The sequence below is a fragment of the Gekko japonicus genome, unplaced genomic scaffold (genome assembly GCF_001447785.1).
Source record: "Gekko japonicus isolate JY-2015 unplaced genomic scaffold, Gekko_japonicus_V1.1 scaffold3600, whole genome shotgun sequence".
Lineage (NCBI taxonomy): Eukaryota > Metazoa > Chordata > Lepidosauria > Squamata > Gekkonidae > Gekko > Gekko japonicus.
The window spans coordinates 6,666-22,633 of record NW_015170382.1 but is presented as its reverse complement, the minus strand read 5'-3'; the positions used below and the strand labels follow the sequence as shown (position 1 = coordinate 22,633).

The 15,968-nt window shown below is 47.0% G+C and overlaps 1 protein-coding gene across 1 annotated transcript; it reads left to right on the top strand.

Annotated features, from left to right (window-relative positions):
• The first annotated feature begins 5,486 nt into the window (after nt 1-5,486).
• On the top strand, nt 5,487-11,693 carry FUT11 (fucosyltransferase 11 (alpha (1,3) fucosyltransferase)). Its single transcript, XM_015418254.1, is given in 2 exon segments — nt 5,487-6,196; nt 11,524-11,693. Coding segments are annotated over 2 exon segments (858 nt in total). The 3' UTR covers nt 11,672-11,693.
• The last annotated feature ends 4,275 nt before the right edge of the window (nt 11,694-15,968 follow it).

Genomic DNA, 15,968 nt, shown 5'->3' with positions numbered 1-15,968 from the left:
CTCCGCAGCTTAGAGGGAACATTGTGGGGTGGGGGGCAGTGTTCCCTCTAAGCGGAGTGAGGGTGAGCCAGCTCACCGTTTTCTTAGCCTCCACTTCACACCTTTTTGTCTCAGCTCCAGAGGCAAACTAATTTATGCAGTAGCCAAATAGCTCGCTCACAACTGTAATGCCAGCAGCTCACAAAGTAGGATTTTTGCTCACAAGGCTCCGCAGCTTAGAGGGAACATTGTGGGGTGGGGGGGGCAGTGTTCCCTCTAAGCGGAGTGAGGGTGAGCCAGCTCGCCGCTTTTGAGCCCTCCAACTCACACCTTTTTGTCTCACCTCAGGGAGGGATGGGGCTCCAGAGGCAAACTGATTTATGGAGTCGCCAAATCGCTGGCTCACAAAGTACGATTTTTGCTCACAAGGCTCCACGGCTTAGAGGGAACATTGTGGGGTGGGGGGCAGTGTTCCCTCTAAGCGGAGTGAGTGTGAGCCAGCTCACAGGTTTTTCAGCCTCCGGCTCACATGTTTTTGTCTCAGCCTCAGGAAGGAGGGCTCCAGAGGAAACTAGTTTATGCAGTAGCCAAATCTCTCACTCACAACTTTAATGTCAGTAGCTCACAAAGTAGAATTTTTGCTCACAAGACTCCGCAGCTTAGAGGGAACATTGTGGGGTGAGGGGGCAGTGTTCCCTCTAAGCGGAGTGAGGGTGAGCCAGCTCGCCGTTTTCTTAGCCTCCACCTCACATGTTTTTGTCTCACCTCAGGAAGGGATGGGGCTCCAGAGGAGACTTAATTTATGGAGTAGCCAAATTGCTCGCTCACAACGTTAATGCCAGGAGCTCACAAAGGAGAATTTTTGCTCACAGGACTCCACGGCGTAGAGGGAACATTGGGGGGCGGGCAGTGTTCCCTCTAAGCGGAGTGAGGGTGAGCCAGCTCGCCGCTTTTGAGCCCTCCGCCTCACACGTTTTTGTCTCAGCTGAGGGAGGGAGTGGCTCCAGAGGAAACTAGTTTATGTAGTAGCCAAATCTCTCACTCAAACTTTAATGCCGGGAGCTCACAAAGTAGGATTTTTGCTCACAAGACTCCGCAGCTTAGAGGGAACATTGTGGGGTGGGGGGGCAGTGTTCCCTCTAAGCGGAGTGGGGGTGAGCCAGCTCGCCGCTTTTGAGCCCTCCACCTCACACGTTTTTGTCTCACCTCAGGGAGGGATGGGGCTCCAAACTTAATTTATGGAGTAGCCAAATCGCTGGCTCACAAAGTAGGATTTTTGCTCACAAGACTCCGCAGCTTAGAGGGAACATTGTGGGGTGGGGGGGCAGTGTTCCCTCTAAGCGGAGTGGGGGTGAGCCAGCTCGCCGCTTTTGAGCCCTCCACCTCACACGTTTTTGTCTCACCTCAGGGAGGGATGGGGCTCCAAACTTAATTTATGGAGTAGCCAAATCGCTGGCTCACAAAGTAGGATTTTTGCTCACAAGGTTCCACAGCTTAGAGGGAACATTGTGGGGTGGGGGGGCAGTGTTCCCTCTAAGCGGAGTGAGTGTGAGCCAGCTCACAGGTTTTTCAGCCTCCGGCTCACACGTTTTTGTCTCAGCTCAGGAAGGGAGGGCTCTAGAGGCAAACTAATCTATGTAATAGCCAAATGGCTTGCTCACCACTTTATTTCCAGGAGCTCACAAAGTAGAATTCTTGCTCACAAGGCGCTCCACGGCTTAGAGGGAACATTGTGTGTGTGTGGGGGGGGGGACGGATGGTGCCAGCCTGTCTCCATGGGCTGCTGTGCGCTGCATCATCATAAGAACATAAGAGATGCCAATGTTGGATCAGGCCAAAGGCCCATCCAGTCCAACACTCTGTGTCACACAGTGGCCAGAAATACCAGGTGCCATTTCAGGAGGTCCACCAGTGGGGCCGGGACACTAGGAGCCCTCACACTGTTGACCCCCCTCCAAGCACCAAGAAGACAGAGCGTCACTTGCCCCAGACTGAGAGCTCCTATCTATACCTTGTGGCTAAGAGCCCCTGATGGACCTCTGCTCCATATAAGAACATAAGAGAAGCCAATGTTGGATCAGGCCAAAGGCCCATCCAGTCCAACACTCTGTGTCACACAGTGGCCAGAAATACCAGGGGCCACCAGGAGGTCCAGCAGTGGGGCCGGGACATTAGAAGCCCTCCCACTGTTGACCCCCCCCAAGCACCAAGATGACAGAGCATCACTTTCCCCAGAGTTCCTATCTATACCTTGTGGCTAAGAGCCACTGAGGGACCTCTGCTCCAGATGCTTATCTAATTCCCTTTTGAAGCCGTCCATGCATCTGTGATCCTCTTGTAGGGTTGGAGCGCTATGTTCAGGTAAAGTAAAGGTAAACGATTTCCCTTGCTGGAAATTCAGTCGAGTCCGACTCTAGGGTTGTGGTGCTCATCTCCGTTTCCAAGCCGAAGAGCCAGCGCTGTCCGAATACGTTTCCATGGTCATGTGGCCAGCATGACTAAACACCAAGGCACACGGAATGCTGTTACCTTCCCACCGAAGCGGTACCTGTTTATCTACTTGCAATGTCTTGCTTTCGAACTGGTAGGTTGGCAGGAGCTGGAACTAGAGACGGGAGCTCACTCCATCATGCGGCACACTCGGGTCTCGAACTGCTGAACTACCGACCTTCCACAGCCTGCAGTTCAGCGTCTTAACCACTTGAGCCACCGAAGCTCCTACTTGTAGATAAAATAAAGGTAAAGGTTCCCTTGCTGGAAAGCCAGTCGAGTCCGACTCTAGGGTTGTGGTGCTCATCTCCGCTTCCAAGCCGAAGAGCCAGCGCTGTCCGAAGACGTTTCCGTGGTCATGTGGTCGGCACGACTAAACGCCGAGGCGCACGGAATGCTGTTACCTTCCCACCGAAGCGGTACCTGTTTATCTACTTGCAATGTCTTGCTTTCGAACTGGTAGGTTGGCAGGAGCTGGAACTAGAGACGGGAGCTCACTCCATCATGCGGCACACTCGGGTCTCGAACTGCTGAACTACCGACCTTCCACAGCCTGCAGTTCAGCGTCTTAACCACTTGAGCCACCGCAGTAGTAGAAGGGCCCAAAGAGCGTGCAATGCAGTGCCACATGTTGCCCCCTTTGCTGCCACCATTTTCTGTACTTACATGTTTGTGCTGGCAACAGCCCGATCTAACTTCTGAGAATAACATTGTGCATGCATCTGACAAAGCAGAATCTAGTCCACAAGACGTTTATGCTATGATAAAGATGTTGGTGTTTGACATGCCTCGAGATTCTGCATTGTGTTTGCTGCGGCCGGCTAACTAAGCTGCCCTCCTGGAGTCAAAAACAAAGACTCTTGTGGAGGCGGTCCCAGGTGGGCCAGCCGTGTTGGTCTGAAGCAGGAGAACACAGAGTCCGGTCAGGCACCTTTAAGACCAACAACGGTTTATTCATGGTATGAGCTTTTGTGCACACTTTGTCAAGTACATTGGAAAGGAAGCTAGATTTCAAACTTGCAGATTTCAAACTTCAGGAAAAACAACACACAAACAAACCCTGTGATACGAATGACATTGAGTAAGAATCATATTGCTTTTTAAACTTTATAAATTTACAAAAATTGTCCAACATTCTCAACTTTACAATATTGCAAAAAAGTCCAACATTCTCAACGAGCACCCGGTTGTAAGCCCATTTCAACGGCAGTCTTCCTCAGGAGCAATGTTCCCTCTAAGCTGTGGAGTCTTGTGAGCAAAAATTCTAGTCTGTGAGCTACTGGCATTAAAGTTGTGAGCAAAAAAGTCCAACATTCTCAACAAGCACCTGGTTATAAGCCCATTTCAACGGCAGTCTTCCTCAGGAGCAATGTTCCCTCTTAAGCTGTGGAGTCTTGTGAGCAAAAATTCTAGTCTGTGAGCTACTGGCATTAAAGTTGTGAGCGAGCGATTTGGCTGCTGCAGAAATTAGTTTGCTCTGGAGCCCCATCCTTCCTGAGCTAAGACAAAAATGTGTGAGCCAGAGGCTAAAAAACTGAGCTAGCTCACACTAACTCAGTTTAGAGGGAACAGTGCTCAGGAGTAATCCTGTATTGTAAGGAGGTGTCAGCTTCTTAATCCAGTTGAATATATTAATAGGAGTAAACTTCCTTCAAAATGTCGTGGAAAAAACCATGGTAAATGAAAAGCAACATGAAGCTGAATGGAATATAATTATTTTAAACTTTTAATTATTTAATCTATAGAACTTACTTCTGGTGCCATTATAAGTGCTTATTCTGGGAGCAAGCCAAGCCTCTCTAGGTGCAAAAAGCCTCCTGGATTCAGTTTGTTGCAGAGAGCATTTGCCAGCCATTTGAAAACTGAAGGCTTCTAGCCGGGGAGAATAATAGGACTGGTTTGCTACTACTATAGTGTTCATGGAGAGCATCACCCACCAAAATTGAGGAGGCTTTTTGCTATTACGTTGCACTATGTTTGTAAATTTATAAAGTTTAAAAAGCAGTATGATTCTTACTAAATGTCATTCATATCACAGGGTTTGTTTGTGTGTTGTTTTTCCTGTTGGATACCTGTGATCCTTTCTTGGTTTGTGATTTCAACATCTATAAGTTTGAATTCTAGCTTCCTTTCCAATGTACTTGACAAAGTGTGCATGCACACAAAAGCTCATACCTTGAATAAACCTTTGTTGGTCTTAAAGGTGCCCTCACTGGACTCTAAATTTGTTCTAAAGAACCTTGTGGTACTGGAAGACCCAGGCATAAGCGTCCATGGACCCGATGTGCCTTCACCCGATGTGCCTTGTCCGTGGCTGACAAAGGAAAAGTGTTGTGGAAAATAATATAAAGAGTAGGGTCAAAATGCCATGGAATGCAAGAAGTTCCATCTGTGGCATCTCTGTGCAAAGATGACCACAGTGATCATTCATAGTGGCAGTATCAAGGGATAACATAATCTTCATAGATGTGCTAAAATAATTTCGCATCTGTAATGTGAAGAAAACTACTGCCCCAACCTGTCCGCATATTTGTGTCTCATTGGGTAACTCTTGAATTTAAACAGTAGGCTAAGTATCTGGGGAAAATACTTGCAGTTAGGGATAAAGCGAATTTACTAGGTTTGAGGTGGCTGTTCTATAATAATAATAATAATAATAATAATAATAATTTCGATTTATTGGTCGCTCTTTCCTACACACCTGTGGGCTCAGAGCGATTTACAGTTACTCTCTGAGAATTGGACTAACAATATTCGTGGGGGATAGGAAAGACAACATACAGCATTTTTAATTACACACACATTGCAGCTAGCCGGGGCTTCATCTGCGGGCTGGACCAGTCGTGTTCCGACGACATGTATTCTTGTCGGCTGGCTGATGACGTCAGGGCTTCTTGATGCCGTGCATGTCGTATTATGGCATATAACAGATTACTTGGGAGAGATTGAATTTGTGACGAGAAACAGAAATAGAAAATACAAAACTTTCAAATTTTTCTGTTGCTAAGGAAGAAGAGATGCTAGGAAGCGAAAAGCCGAGTTCTTATTCTTGTATTCACAATGGGACAAAAGCCAATGATTCTGAATTATTGCTATTGTAGGTGGACTCCTATGGTGAGTGCCTGAACAACCGAGAGCTTCCCAGTATGAGGCTGAGGGATACTTCTACAGCAACCACAGAAGATCCTGAATTCATGGCTTTTATCTCCAACTACAAGTTTCACTTGGCCATGGAGAATGCCATATGCCATGACTATATGACGGAGAAACTTTGGCGGCCGATGCACGTCGGAGCTGTCCCTGTGTATCGAGGCTCGCCGTCCGTACGAGACTGGATGCCCAATAATCATTCCATCATTCTCATTGATGACTTTGGGAGCCCCAAAGAACTAGCAGAATATCTCAACTTCCTGGACAGGAACCCAGATGAGTACAAGAAGTACCTAGAATATAAGAATCCCGGTGGCATTACGAACCAGTTCTTACTGGAGAACCTGGAGAGACGTGAATGGGGAGTGAATGACATGACTCGGCCTAATTACCTGAATGGATTTGAGTGTTTTGTCTGCGAGAGAGAGCATGAGAGACTTGAGGCAGAGAGGGAACACAAGAGGACCGGTGGGAAGGTGCCGCCTCCGGAACCTCACATTGCCCAGTTCACGCACATGGGATGCCCTCCACCAGCACCTGGATATGGGAACATCGAGGACATTCCTGCAGGAGACAGGTACTGGTAGTTACGTGGCATCTCCCATAGTTGTTGGTACATTTTGCAACTATAGCTCATCCCACAGAATATTAAAGTTGTTAAATTTGAAATAGAGAATATTGCCAAAATCTACAAACCTCTGACACAGTCAGTACACAGTACGCAGTACAAACCCAGGGACAGGAAACTTTCCCAGTTGAGTGTTCGGCTAAATAAAGCCATTCCTGGTACAGTTACAAACTGCATCTGTGACTTCTCCCTTAGCCACTGCTTGCAATAGGGGAAATGATAATATTGGCCATCCTCACTTGTTTGTTGTAAGGATTACAGCGTGGTAAAATAAGTGAAGCTCTTTAAATATTCAGAAGTACAAATGCCCAGTGTTACTGCCTCACTGACAGCTTTAGAGTGTTTAGGGGTGTACATTCAGCTAAATCCAAGCCAGAAAATATTCGAAAAATACCTTGTCGGTATTTTCCAGATATTCTTTTAGCCGGATATAGATTTGGCCATTTTTAAGCTATCTGAAATTATGACTGGTTACCGAAAATCCTAAAAATATTCGGTATTTTTCAGGACCACTGGATAGTTGAGGTTAAAGGGTATTTAAAGGGATCACAGTCCCTTTAAGCGCCTTCCAGGTGAACTCGCCGCTTGGAGAAGGTGTTTAAAGGGACTGCAAGCCTTTTAAATGCCTTCCTCCCTCCATTGAAAACACCTTATTTGGGAGCCCATAGAATTGGACCCCTGGTCCAATCTGTTTGAAACTTGCGGGGGGTGGGGGATTGAGGAGAGGCACCGGCAGCTATGCTGCAAATTTGGTGCCTCTACATCAAAGAACAGCCCCCCTGGATACCCCTGGATTGATTCTCCATTATACCCTATGGGGACCATTAACTATAACAATCCCCATAGGGTATAATGGAGCCGGAAAAAATTCAGGAATCCCAAATATTTACCAAATCTGAATACCACACTGGTATTGGGAATCGGGAATATTGGGAAATACCAATATTTTTTGGGTTCAAGATACCAGAACCCAAAAAATACTGTGGTTTGTTTTGGACACCCTTAATAGGATCCTTAAAACGGTGCTGCTTTGAGAGTCCCACCCAAGTCCATAGAAAGAACGTAAGTCTAGTTAGTGTTGGCAAAAGAGTATGAGTTTGAACTGGAAATTTCTGGTTCAAATCTCTGCTGAGAAGGAACAGGATGAAAACACTGGAAGGTGCCATAAAAGTCTGTTTTTATTTTCAGAAAGTAATCCAACGCATTTTTTTTTTGAAGTTTGCTGCTCATTTTCACAGTTGTTTTCGTCTTTGTTTTCGTCTTTGTTTTCCTCTGTTCACAGAGGCTTGTTTTTTCTTCCTGCAGTAAGACACCTTTATATGTTTTCCACTTGCTGCCTCTGTGGGGCACGGCGATCAAATCTTGGTTCTGCCGTCAACTCCCTGGCCAGCCACTTTGCTTCCTGCCCACGGAAGTCTCTGTAGTACAGGGCGACAGTCGAATGGTTTGTCTTACAGGATTGTTCCAAGGATTACTGACATGAAAGGTTTGGAATATTCACGTGGCAAGTTTCTTGCTCGTGAAATACGGACTGTCGGATGGGAGGGGGAGGATCCAGGTGTCCCATCCAGCCTCTGCTCTGTCCTTGTCAGCAGAGGGTGAGCCCTGCAGGGCTGGGGCCATATTTCTCCCAGCGCCTCAGTTGGCTTCCCAAGTGCAGGGCCTTCTCCACTGTCCTCCTGCTTCTGCACATCTTAGCTTTCCAGCCAAACACACATGGCCACACGGGGAGCTGCCTCATACTGAAACCAGGCCGGTGCCTCCACCAAGGCCAGTCGTGTCTACTAGAGATGTAAAATTTCTGGAAATTTTGAAGCTCGGAAACCCGTTTTTTTTCCGGGGGAAAATGGAAATTTTTGGAAAACTTGGGGGGAAAATGCTACATTAGCATTTCTTTTGTCTTTTCTAGTTTGAAAGTCATTTTGTTACTTTAGGAACATAAAATATGACTATGGACATTTTTACTTGGCATGAAATTATCACAACTAGCATATTAAAAATATAGTGTATCCAAACAATTATTACAGAATACCCACACACATGCAAAAACAAAACTGAAGCTTTTTTATTTTCTTCTGACAGTAGCACCTCCTAAAGGAAGAAATGCATCTTGTTCTTGCATTGGAGAGTTCAGTTTGTAACCTAGGACTTTCTTCTCCTCAGTGCACAGAAATTACATCAATCTGATACCATATATATATATTTTAGAAATGATTTGGAAAATATTTGAACACCTGGTCTTAAAATATTTTATTCATCATGTTAAAATAAAACGTTCCATAATCAATTTTTTTTTCTTTTTTCAATTTTTCGGAAAAAACCAAAAAGGCTTCAGGGAAAAAACGGGAGGGAAACGGGTGTTTTTTAAAATTTTTCCGGGTTTTTTCCCGGGCCTTCACATCTCTAGTGTCTACTCAGACCAGCAGGGGCTCTCCAGGGTCTCAAGTGAAGGACTCTCACATCACCCACGGTTGACCCCTTTTAACTGGAGATGCTGCAGGGGATCGAACCTGGGAGCTTCTGCATGCAAAACAGATGCCCTGCTGAGCCCCAGACCCAGGCAGAGGGGCTTCAGGCAACAGCACCTAGGGGCTGCCTCTTCCCAGGGTAACCCCACGGGTTCAGTGGAAGAGGTATGAGGGAATGCCAGGCATCTATGCATGCCAGTAGCTCTGCCTTGGCAAGCGCTAAGCCGTCTTTGCCCTTTCTCTGGCGGGTTGTTCCCAAGGCAGGTCAGAGCTACCGTAGGTGTCCGCCCGTCTTGCTTTTTGTCAGTGACAGCCTGATGCTCTCACAGGCCAAACGTTGGAACAGCCAGCGACAAGCACACCCACCTCCTCCTTGAGCTGCTCTGGTGTTTCTGCTTGTGAGGAGAATGATCAAGCCTGTGCCGTCTGTTCAGTTTGATTTGATTTCCCACTTTTTAATCCTAAGATCCTTAGAGAGCCTTGTGACATTTTTTTTAAAGCTGCAAACAGCCTGCACAAAATGCAGAGCAAGACATCAAATCCACGCGATACCTTTTTGTTAGGACACAATATGTTGTGCAAGCTTCTGGGTTCATCAGAACTCCAGAGCCAGTTTGGTGTCGTGGTTTATTTATTTATTCCTTCAGTTTGTATCCCGCTCACCCCCTTAGGGCTCTGAGCGGTTTACATGTTTCAATTCACACAAATCCTAACCTAGGGCCACATACATATAGGGAAAGTGACAAGCCTACCGGCGGCGTCCTCTCTGGCGCTGGTCTTTTTGAAGTTACACTTTCCGGCTGTTGCGATTCCTTTTCCGGGCCTGGGCCACTCGCGCTTTCGCACATGCTCGCTGCGGACTCTAATCTGGGAGAACCAGGTTCGATTCCCCACTCCTCCACTTGCACCTGGCTGGATGACCTTGGGCAAGCCGTAGTTCAGATAAGAGGTGTCCTTGAAAAAGAGCAGTTCCTGTCAAGAGTTCTCTCAGCCCCACCCACCTCCCAGGGTGTCTGTTGTGGGGAGGGGAAGGGAAAGAAGTTTGTAAGCTGCTCTGAGACTCCCTTGGGTAGTGAAGGGCGGGGTATAAATCCAATCTCCTCCTCCTCCTCCTCCTCCTCCTCCTCCTCCTCTTCTTCTTCTTCTTCTTCTTCTTCTTCTTCTTCTTCTTCTTCTTCTTCTTCTTCTTCTTCTTCTTCTTCTTCTTCTTCTTGTCAAGCAGCTATCACAAGAAATGAAGACAGTCAGGGAGGGCAGCGCCAGGCAGGCGCCCATGCCAGGGGGAGCTGACAGGCACCCAGATCAGTTAAATTGCTGCTGCAGGGGGTGGATTCCAGCCCTCCCATCATGGGAAGGTGACAGTGGAGACGCATCTCATTTGTAACAATGAAGACCTGCGAGATCCAGCATTTGTAAAAGACAGCATTCACTTCTCCTTCCCCTTCCCAGTTCCCCATATAGGGGTCCCCCTCCTGCTCTTTCTAAAACATTGTTCTGACGGCGTCCCTAACAGTTCTCTGCCTTGGGTCGTTTTCATTCGAGAGCTGGCAGCCTGGGATCTCGCCCCTTGAGAAGCTCTCTGCGCTTAACACAACCTGCTTGAAAAGTTTTATCTCATTTATTTTTATTCGTTTATTTATTTTGTATATTCACGCCCCGCTTTTCTCTCCAGTGGTAACCCCTCATGACTGACAATAACCTCCTCGCTTCCTCTGTTCATGGCTTTCCACAGCTTTCAGATGCTACAAACTTTGCTTAATAAACCATTGACATGTTGGTTGAACTTACTCTCCTTCTTCCAGCAATCAGCAACCCAGAGCCCCTGTATAAAAGGTTATATCTACCAAAGCAGCATGATGTTTAATACAACAGCCTACTCATGTAAGCACAAGGGATAAAACCAAAGTGCTAGCTATAACCGCCCCCACCCCAAGGACATCCCTCTTAACTTTTTATGTATCGTTACAATGTCTGGTTTTATTTTTAGTAATTTTTAAAATCTGCATTTAAACCCCTACGTGCTGAAAAGAGTATTGCTTGTCCTTATTTGTGGGCAAGAGTAGTTACATAGTAAGAAGCACCCAGGGGTCATTTCGTAGAAAAAGGGGTGCAGGAGCTCATTAGCATAACTCATTAGCATAACTTATTTGCATATGCCACACCCCCTGACATCACCGGAAGTGTGTCAGAAGGCAACACCCACCGCTCAGGCTCAACTGGACTGTTTTGGATTGCTAGCTATTGGGGGGTGGGGGGGAGCGTGCAGATCTGTCCTCGCAGAGGATGGAGAGCTTGTACCTGAATAAAACCTGGTCTTAAAGGTGCCACTGGACTGTTTTGGACCAGGGGGCCGGGGGGAGCTCTGCAACTTACCTGGCTGCTTCTTGCTATGACTGAGGGCTGCTGGGAGCAGGGGGCGGGGCTTGTTGCATGTTGCCACCCCCTGGGCTCTTTACTGCCGGAGCTCCGCTCCTGTGCGCTCCGGCAGGAAATGACCCCTGGAAGCACCTAACCTGGTGACATCCCAAACAGCGGGTGGCAGCAGAGAGCATTAAAGAAACCGGACTGGCTGTTTCTCAGAATAAAGAGGTTGAATATCAGCCACGCAAATACTTTATCGTCCGTCACCTGCTGCAGCTTTTGCCCCCCATGTCGTCATACCTGCAGGTTGCACTCCGTTCCCACAAATATTTTCTATTTGAATTTGTCTCTGTGGATTGCTGTTGGGGGAGGAGGAGGAGAGACGCTGCTTAAGACCCTTTTACTTTGTTATGGTTTGCGGCAACCATTTTCTTGTCTGTGTTTCAGCTGGAAAGAGATGTGGCTGCAGGATTACTGGCAGAGCTTGGATCAAGGTGAGGCCCTCTCGGCTATGATCCGTCACAACGAGACGCATCAGGGGAGATTTTGGGATTATATGCACAAAGTCTTCTTGAAGAGAACCCGGCAAAATTGACAGTTGCGTACACAGCTTTTTTTCAGTATTACGTGTGGGTCAAGGGGAGGGTTGCCTGTCTGCGCCAGCACCAGCGTTGCTGTCCCTGAAACCGCTCAGGATTCATCCTTGTGCACCTGGAATGCTGCCTGCAAGGACTCCTGTTTTCAAGGCTCCAAGGAGGAGCTGTTTTGGCAGGTGTCACTTGCGGTGGCTTTACAATGAACAAGCCTCTTCTCGTGGCCGAAGAAAAGTGTTGTGTCAGCTGATTCTGGAGGAGCCCGAACAGGATTACTGTTTGTACCAAATTACTTGGAACTGAATCCATTTGGGATTGCCAGGCAGGTCCTACATGGCCGCATTTTAAAGAATTCAGTATTCCTCAATTTTTTTAGTATATTTTTAAAATTACCAGTTGCTGACCACTCCTGCTGCGGTGCTTTTATTTTGCAATGCTACCTCAGATTAGTCAGAGGGGATTCGTATGTTTCCCGTTGGGATGAACTTGTTGAATAACGACTACAGCTCCTCAGTCTTTCCTTGGACTCCCTCCATTCAGTTACCAGACAATTGAAGAACAATTGAAAAGGTCTATTTAAGTATGATTATAACAGTACAGTATAACAGGAGCTGCGGTGGCTCAAGTGGTTAAGACACTGAACTGCAGGCTGTGGAAGGTCAGTAGTTCAGCAGTTCGAGACCCGGGTGCCGCATGATGGAGTGAGCTCCCATCTCTAGTTCCAGCTCCTGCCAGCCTAGCAGTTCGAAAGCAAGACATTGCAAGTAGATAAATAGGTACCACTTCCGGTGGGAAGGTAACAGTGTTCCGTGCGCCTTGGTGTTTAGTCATGCCGGCCACATGACCACGGAAACGTCTTCGGACAGCGCTGGCTCTTCGGCTTTGAAACGGAGATGAGCACCGCAACCCTAGAGTCGGGCTCGACTGGCTTTCGAGCAAGGGAAACCTTTACCTTTATAACAGTACAGTCTGTTAGAGCACAATGTGTTTGTTCTGTTCAGTTTGCGGGTATTCTTCCACCCGGAGAGCTTCCTGATTACTGCTCATATTTGACTGTTCCTCGCTGTAGCTGTGCCTTTAGGTTGCCATGCCTTAACGCCCCGCCATCTAGAGTTTTGCAAGGGAGGTACCTTCAGATTCTGACAGTATGCGACTGTGGTGCTGGTAGTGTAGACACCCTGTGTCATGTGACCTTTGAATGCAATTACTTTTCTGAGTCAAGAAAACTTTTAATTCTTCATTTGACCCAAAATATAGATCGGATGGAGAAGCTACCTCCTTTATTAGAAGATAATAACAAACCTATCACTCTTTTACCTGCAGAATTTTATGCATCCGTGATAGATTTCCGCAGCCATTCCAAATAGGGTCTAGCTTTTTCTAGTATTTTAGTAATCTGCTTAGAACTAATAAGTTAAGAAGCAGTGTGAGATAGAGAGAGAGCTTTTAGTAGGGTGATGCTGATGGCTACCGGAAGTGAATTGGAACAGTAACAGTGAAACCGGTTAGAAGAGCTGAACAACAAGAGTTTGCACTGGTTATGTTCTTTAACTGATTAGGTATCTTTTGCTTTTCCTATTCCCCAATGTGCATTTCTGTTTGCAAAATTCTCTGCTTGGCCTTTCTTCATTTTATAAGCATCATACAAGTCCAGTTTTATGCACTTTGTATGTTAAGAGCTCCTGTAACTATTTTTAATCATGTCAGTTTGTACTTTTCTAGCAATTGGGACTCATTAATTAATCTTTGTATAGGCAGTTGCTCAGTAAGAAGTATCTGCACATTTCTACTGGTCCTGGACATGTTCCGACCATCTGGATTAGTTTTCTGTCCCCAGGAGTAGGGGTCCCCCTGGGCATTGTGGTGCCCATCAGTACCAAGTGTTTCAGGAAGTGTGGGAGGGCCTGGTGGGGCTGTTACTCAGCAGGACATCTGATTTGCTCCAGAAGATCTGATTGGCTATGCAGATTAATATAATTTCAGCAGCAGTTGACACCAAGCTTTGGCTTTATTCTCTCTCACGCCTCTTTCCAATGTACTTTCCCCTCTTCTTCCCTGCACTGGGGTTTCCTCTGTGGATGTGGTTCTGCCTCCTGGGGCAGCCATTTTGTGGTTGGCTCCTCCTCCCATGGCAGCCATTTTGTGTCAGAATTCTGAAGGTGCCCACAAGGCTGAAAGGGGTTGGGGATACCTGCCCTAGATGGTTAAGTAAATGAGGGCAGGGCCAAGATGGGTGTCAGACTCTGGGGCAAGTTACTCTCGACCACACTGTCTTTGGCAGTGAAAGGCTGTAATGAGATACAAACAAGTTCCAGGCATTAACAGTACTGTGTCAGTTCTAATGCTTTTATTTATTTATATTTATTTATACCTTCAGTTTCTACCCTGCTCGAACCCCACCCATGGGTCTCTGAGTGGCTTACATAGTTTGTATTACCCCTATCTATGGGCACATATATATATCGTATTAGGGGCGGGACTACCTAACGGCACTCGGTGGGATTCAGTTGATGTGTCTTCCGCTCGTCTCGGCTTCTGGTGGGTACAATCAAAGATATAGGTAATTCAAATGCAACCCCTCCTAAACTCCATGCATACGTCACATTCACCCCGCCTAGCTCCAATGTCTCTAACCCCTCTTTCACACAGGAAATGTATGGGTCCATTATCTTCTAAGCAAGCTGGCACTAGAAGATTCAAGGATGTTCCTCTGTGAAGCAGAGAAAGGCTCGTCTTCAGGGTTACGCTTCTAAGAGATAGTGCAGCCACACACTCCACACTCACACCCCCTCCTAAGGAATTCCCCTTCCCCCCAGCATCCGTGGCAAACAGGCAAAGCAAGGTTTGACATTCTGCACTCCCCCCAAGCCTAGTTCACCAACCCAGCTTGAGGGGGTGCCGCTTGTGAAAAGCAGGTACCGACTTTGCAGCCTTAACGTGCTTAGATTCCACCCGTTCATTATGAGATGGGTCAAAGTCTTTCCATTTGACTGGGTAGAACAGCTTTCCCCTCTTCAGTTTAGCATCAAGAATGTCCTCCACTTCTTGGTGGTGCTCTCTGTCCACCATCAGGGGAGGAGGATCAGGAGGATGTCGTTGCCACTTCGAGGGTCCACGGTCATCCTTCAGAAGAATGAAACACAGGATGGACGTGGCGCGAGCTTTTAGGCAGTTCCGCTTCCACAGTCACTTTATTAATAAGGCACACTACTTTGAACGGCCCAACATATCTCCGTCCTAGTTTTCTCTCTGGCTGCAAACCCCTGAGGTTCTTTGTGGAAATGTACATGGAATCCCCAGGCTTGAAGTCCCACTTGCCCCCCCCCCCTGTCAGCGTAATATTTGTAGGTCTCCTTTGCTTTGTCCACAAGGGGGACAATACCGTTAAGAGAATGACAGTGTGCGAAAACATCAAAAACTGTTAAATATTTGGGGCTACACCTGTCTTGAGAAAATTATGTGTTGTTTAAAGACAATTACAAAACTGCACGGACAAAACTGCTTATACTCGGAATTAGACTTTGGTGCACGCACGCGAAGCTTCTACCCATATTTACACTTTGGTGCACGCCAATGTTCCCTCTAAGTTGTAGATTCTTGTGAGCAAAAATTCCACTTTGTGAGCTACTGGCATTAAAGCTATGAGCAGTGATCTGACTACTGCATAAATTAGTTTGCTCTGGAGCCATCCTTCCTGAGCTAAGAGAAAAATGCGTGAACCGGAGGCTAAAAAACTGTGAGCTAGCTCACACTAACTCAGCTTAGAGGGAACACTGGTGCACGCACCCAAAAGCTTCTACCCATATTTACACTTTGGTGCATGCACGCAAAAGCTTCTACCCAAATTATACTTTGGTGCGTGCACATGAAAGCTTCCTAAATGCTCAAGGACTGTCTGTTTGATGATTTGTTCTGAAACTTCCCCGGGTATACACGTCCAGCTGACGGGTCAGTAGTTACCCGGCTCCTCCTTTCCCCCCTTCTTGAACATGGGGACACGTTTTGCCCACCTCCCATCTTCAGGCACCTCATCTGTTCTCCCAAGAATTCTCAAACATAATGGACAGAGGCGCAAAAATTACATCCGTCAGTTCTTTTCGCATACCTGGATGCAGTTCATCTGGTCCCGAGGACTAGGTGTTCATGTACGACCCCTGTGCTGATTCCAGGCTGCACCTCACTTCCCTCGTCATGTGCTCCGTTTCTGCCATGCTGAGCACCATTTCCCTCACGCGAGAAGACTGAGGAAAAACAGGAACTGAGCAGTTCTGCCCTCTCTTCCTCACCTGTTGCAATGGT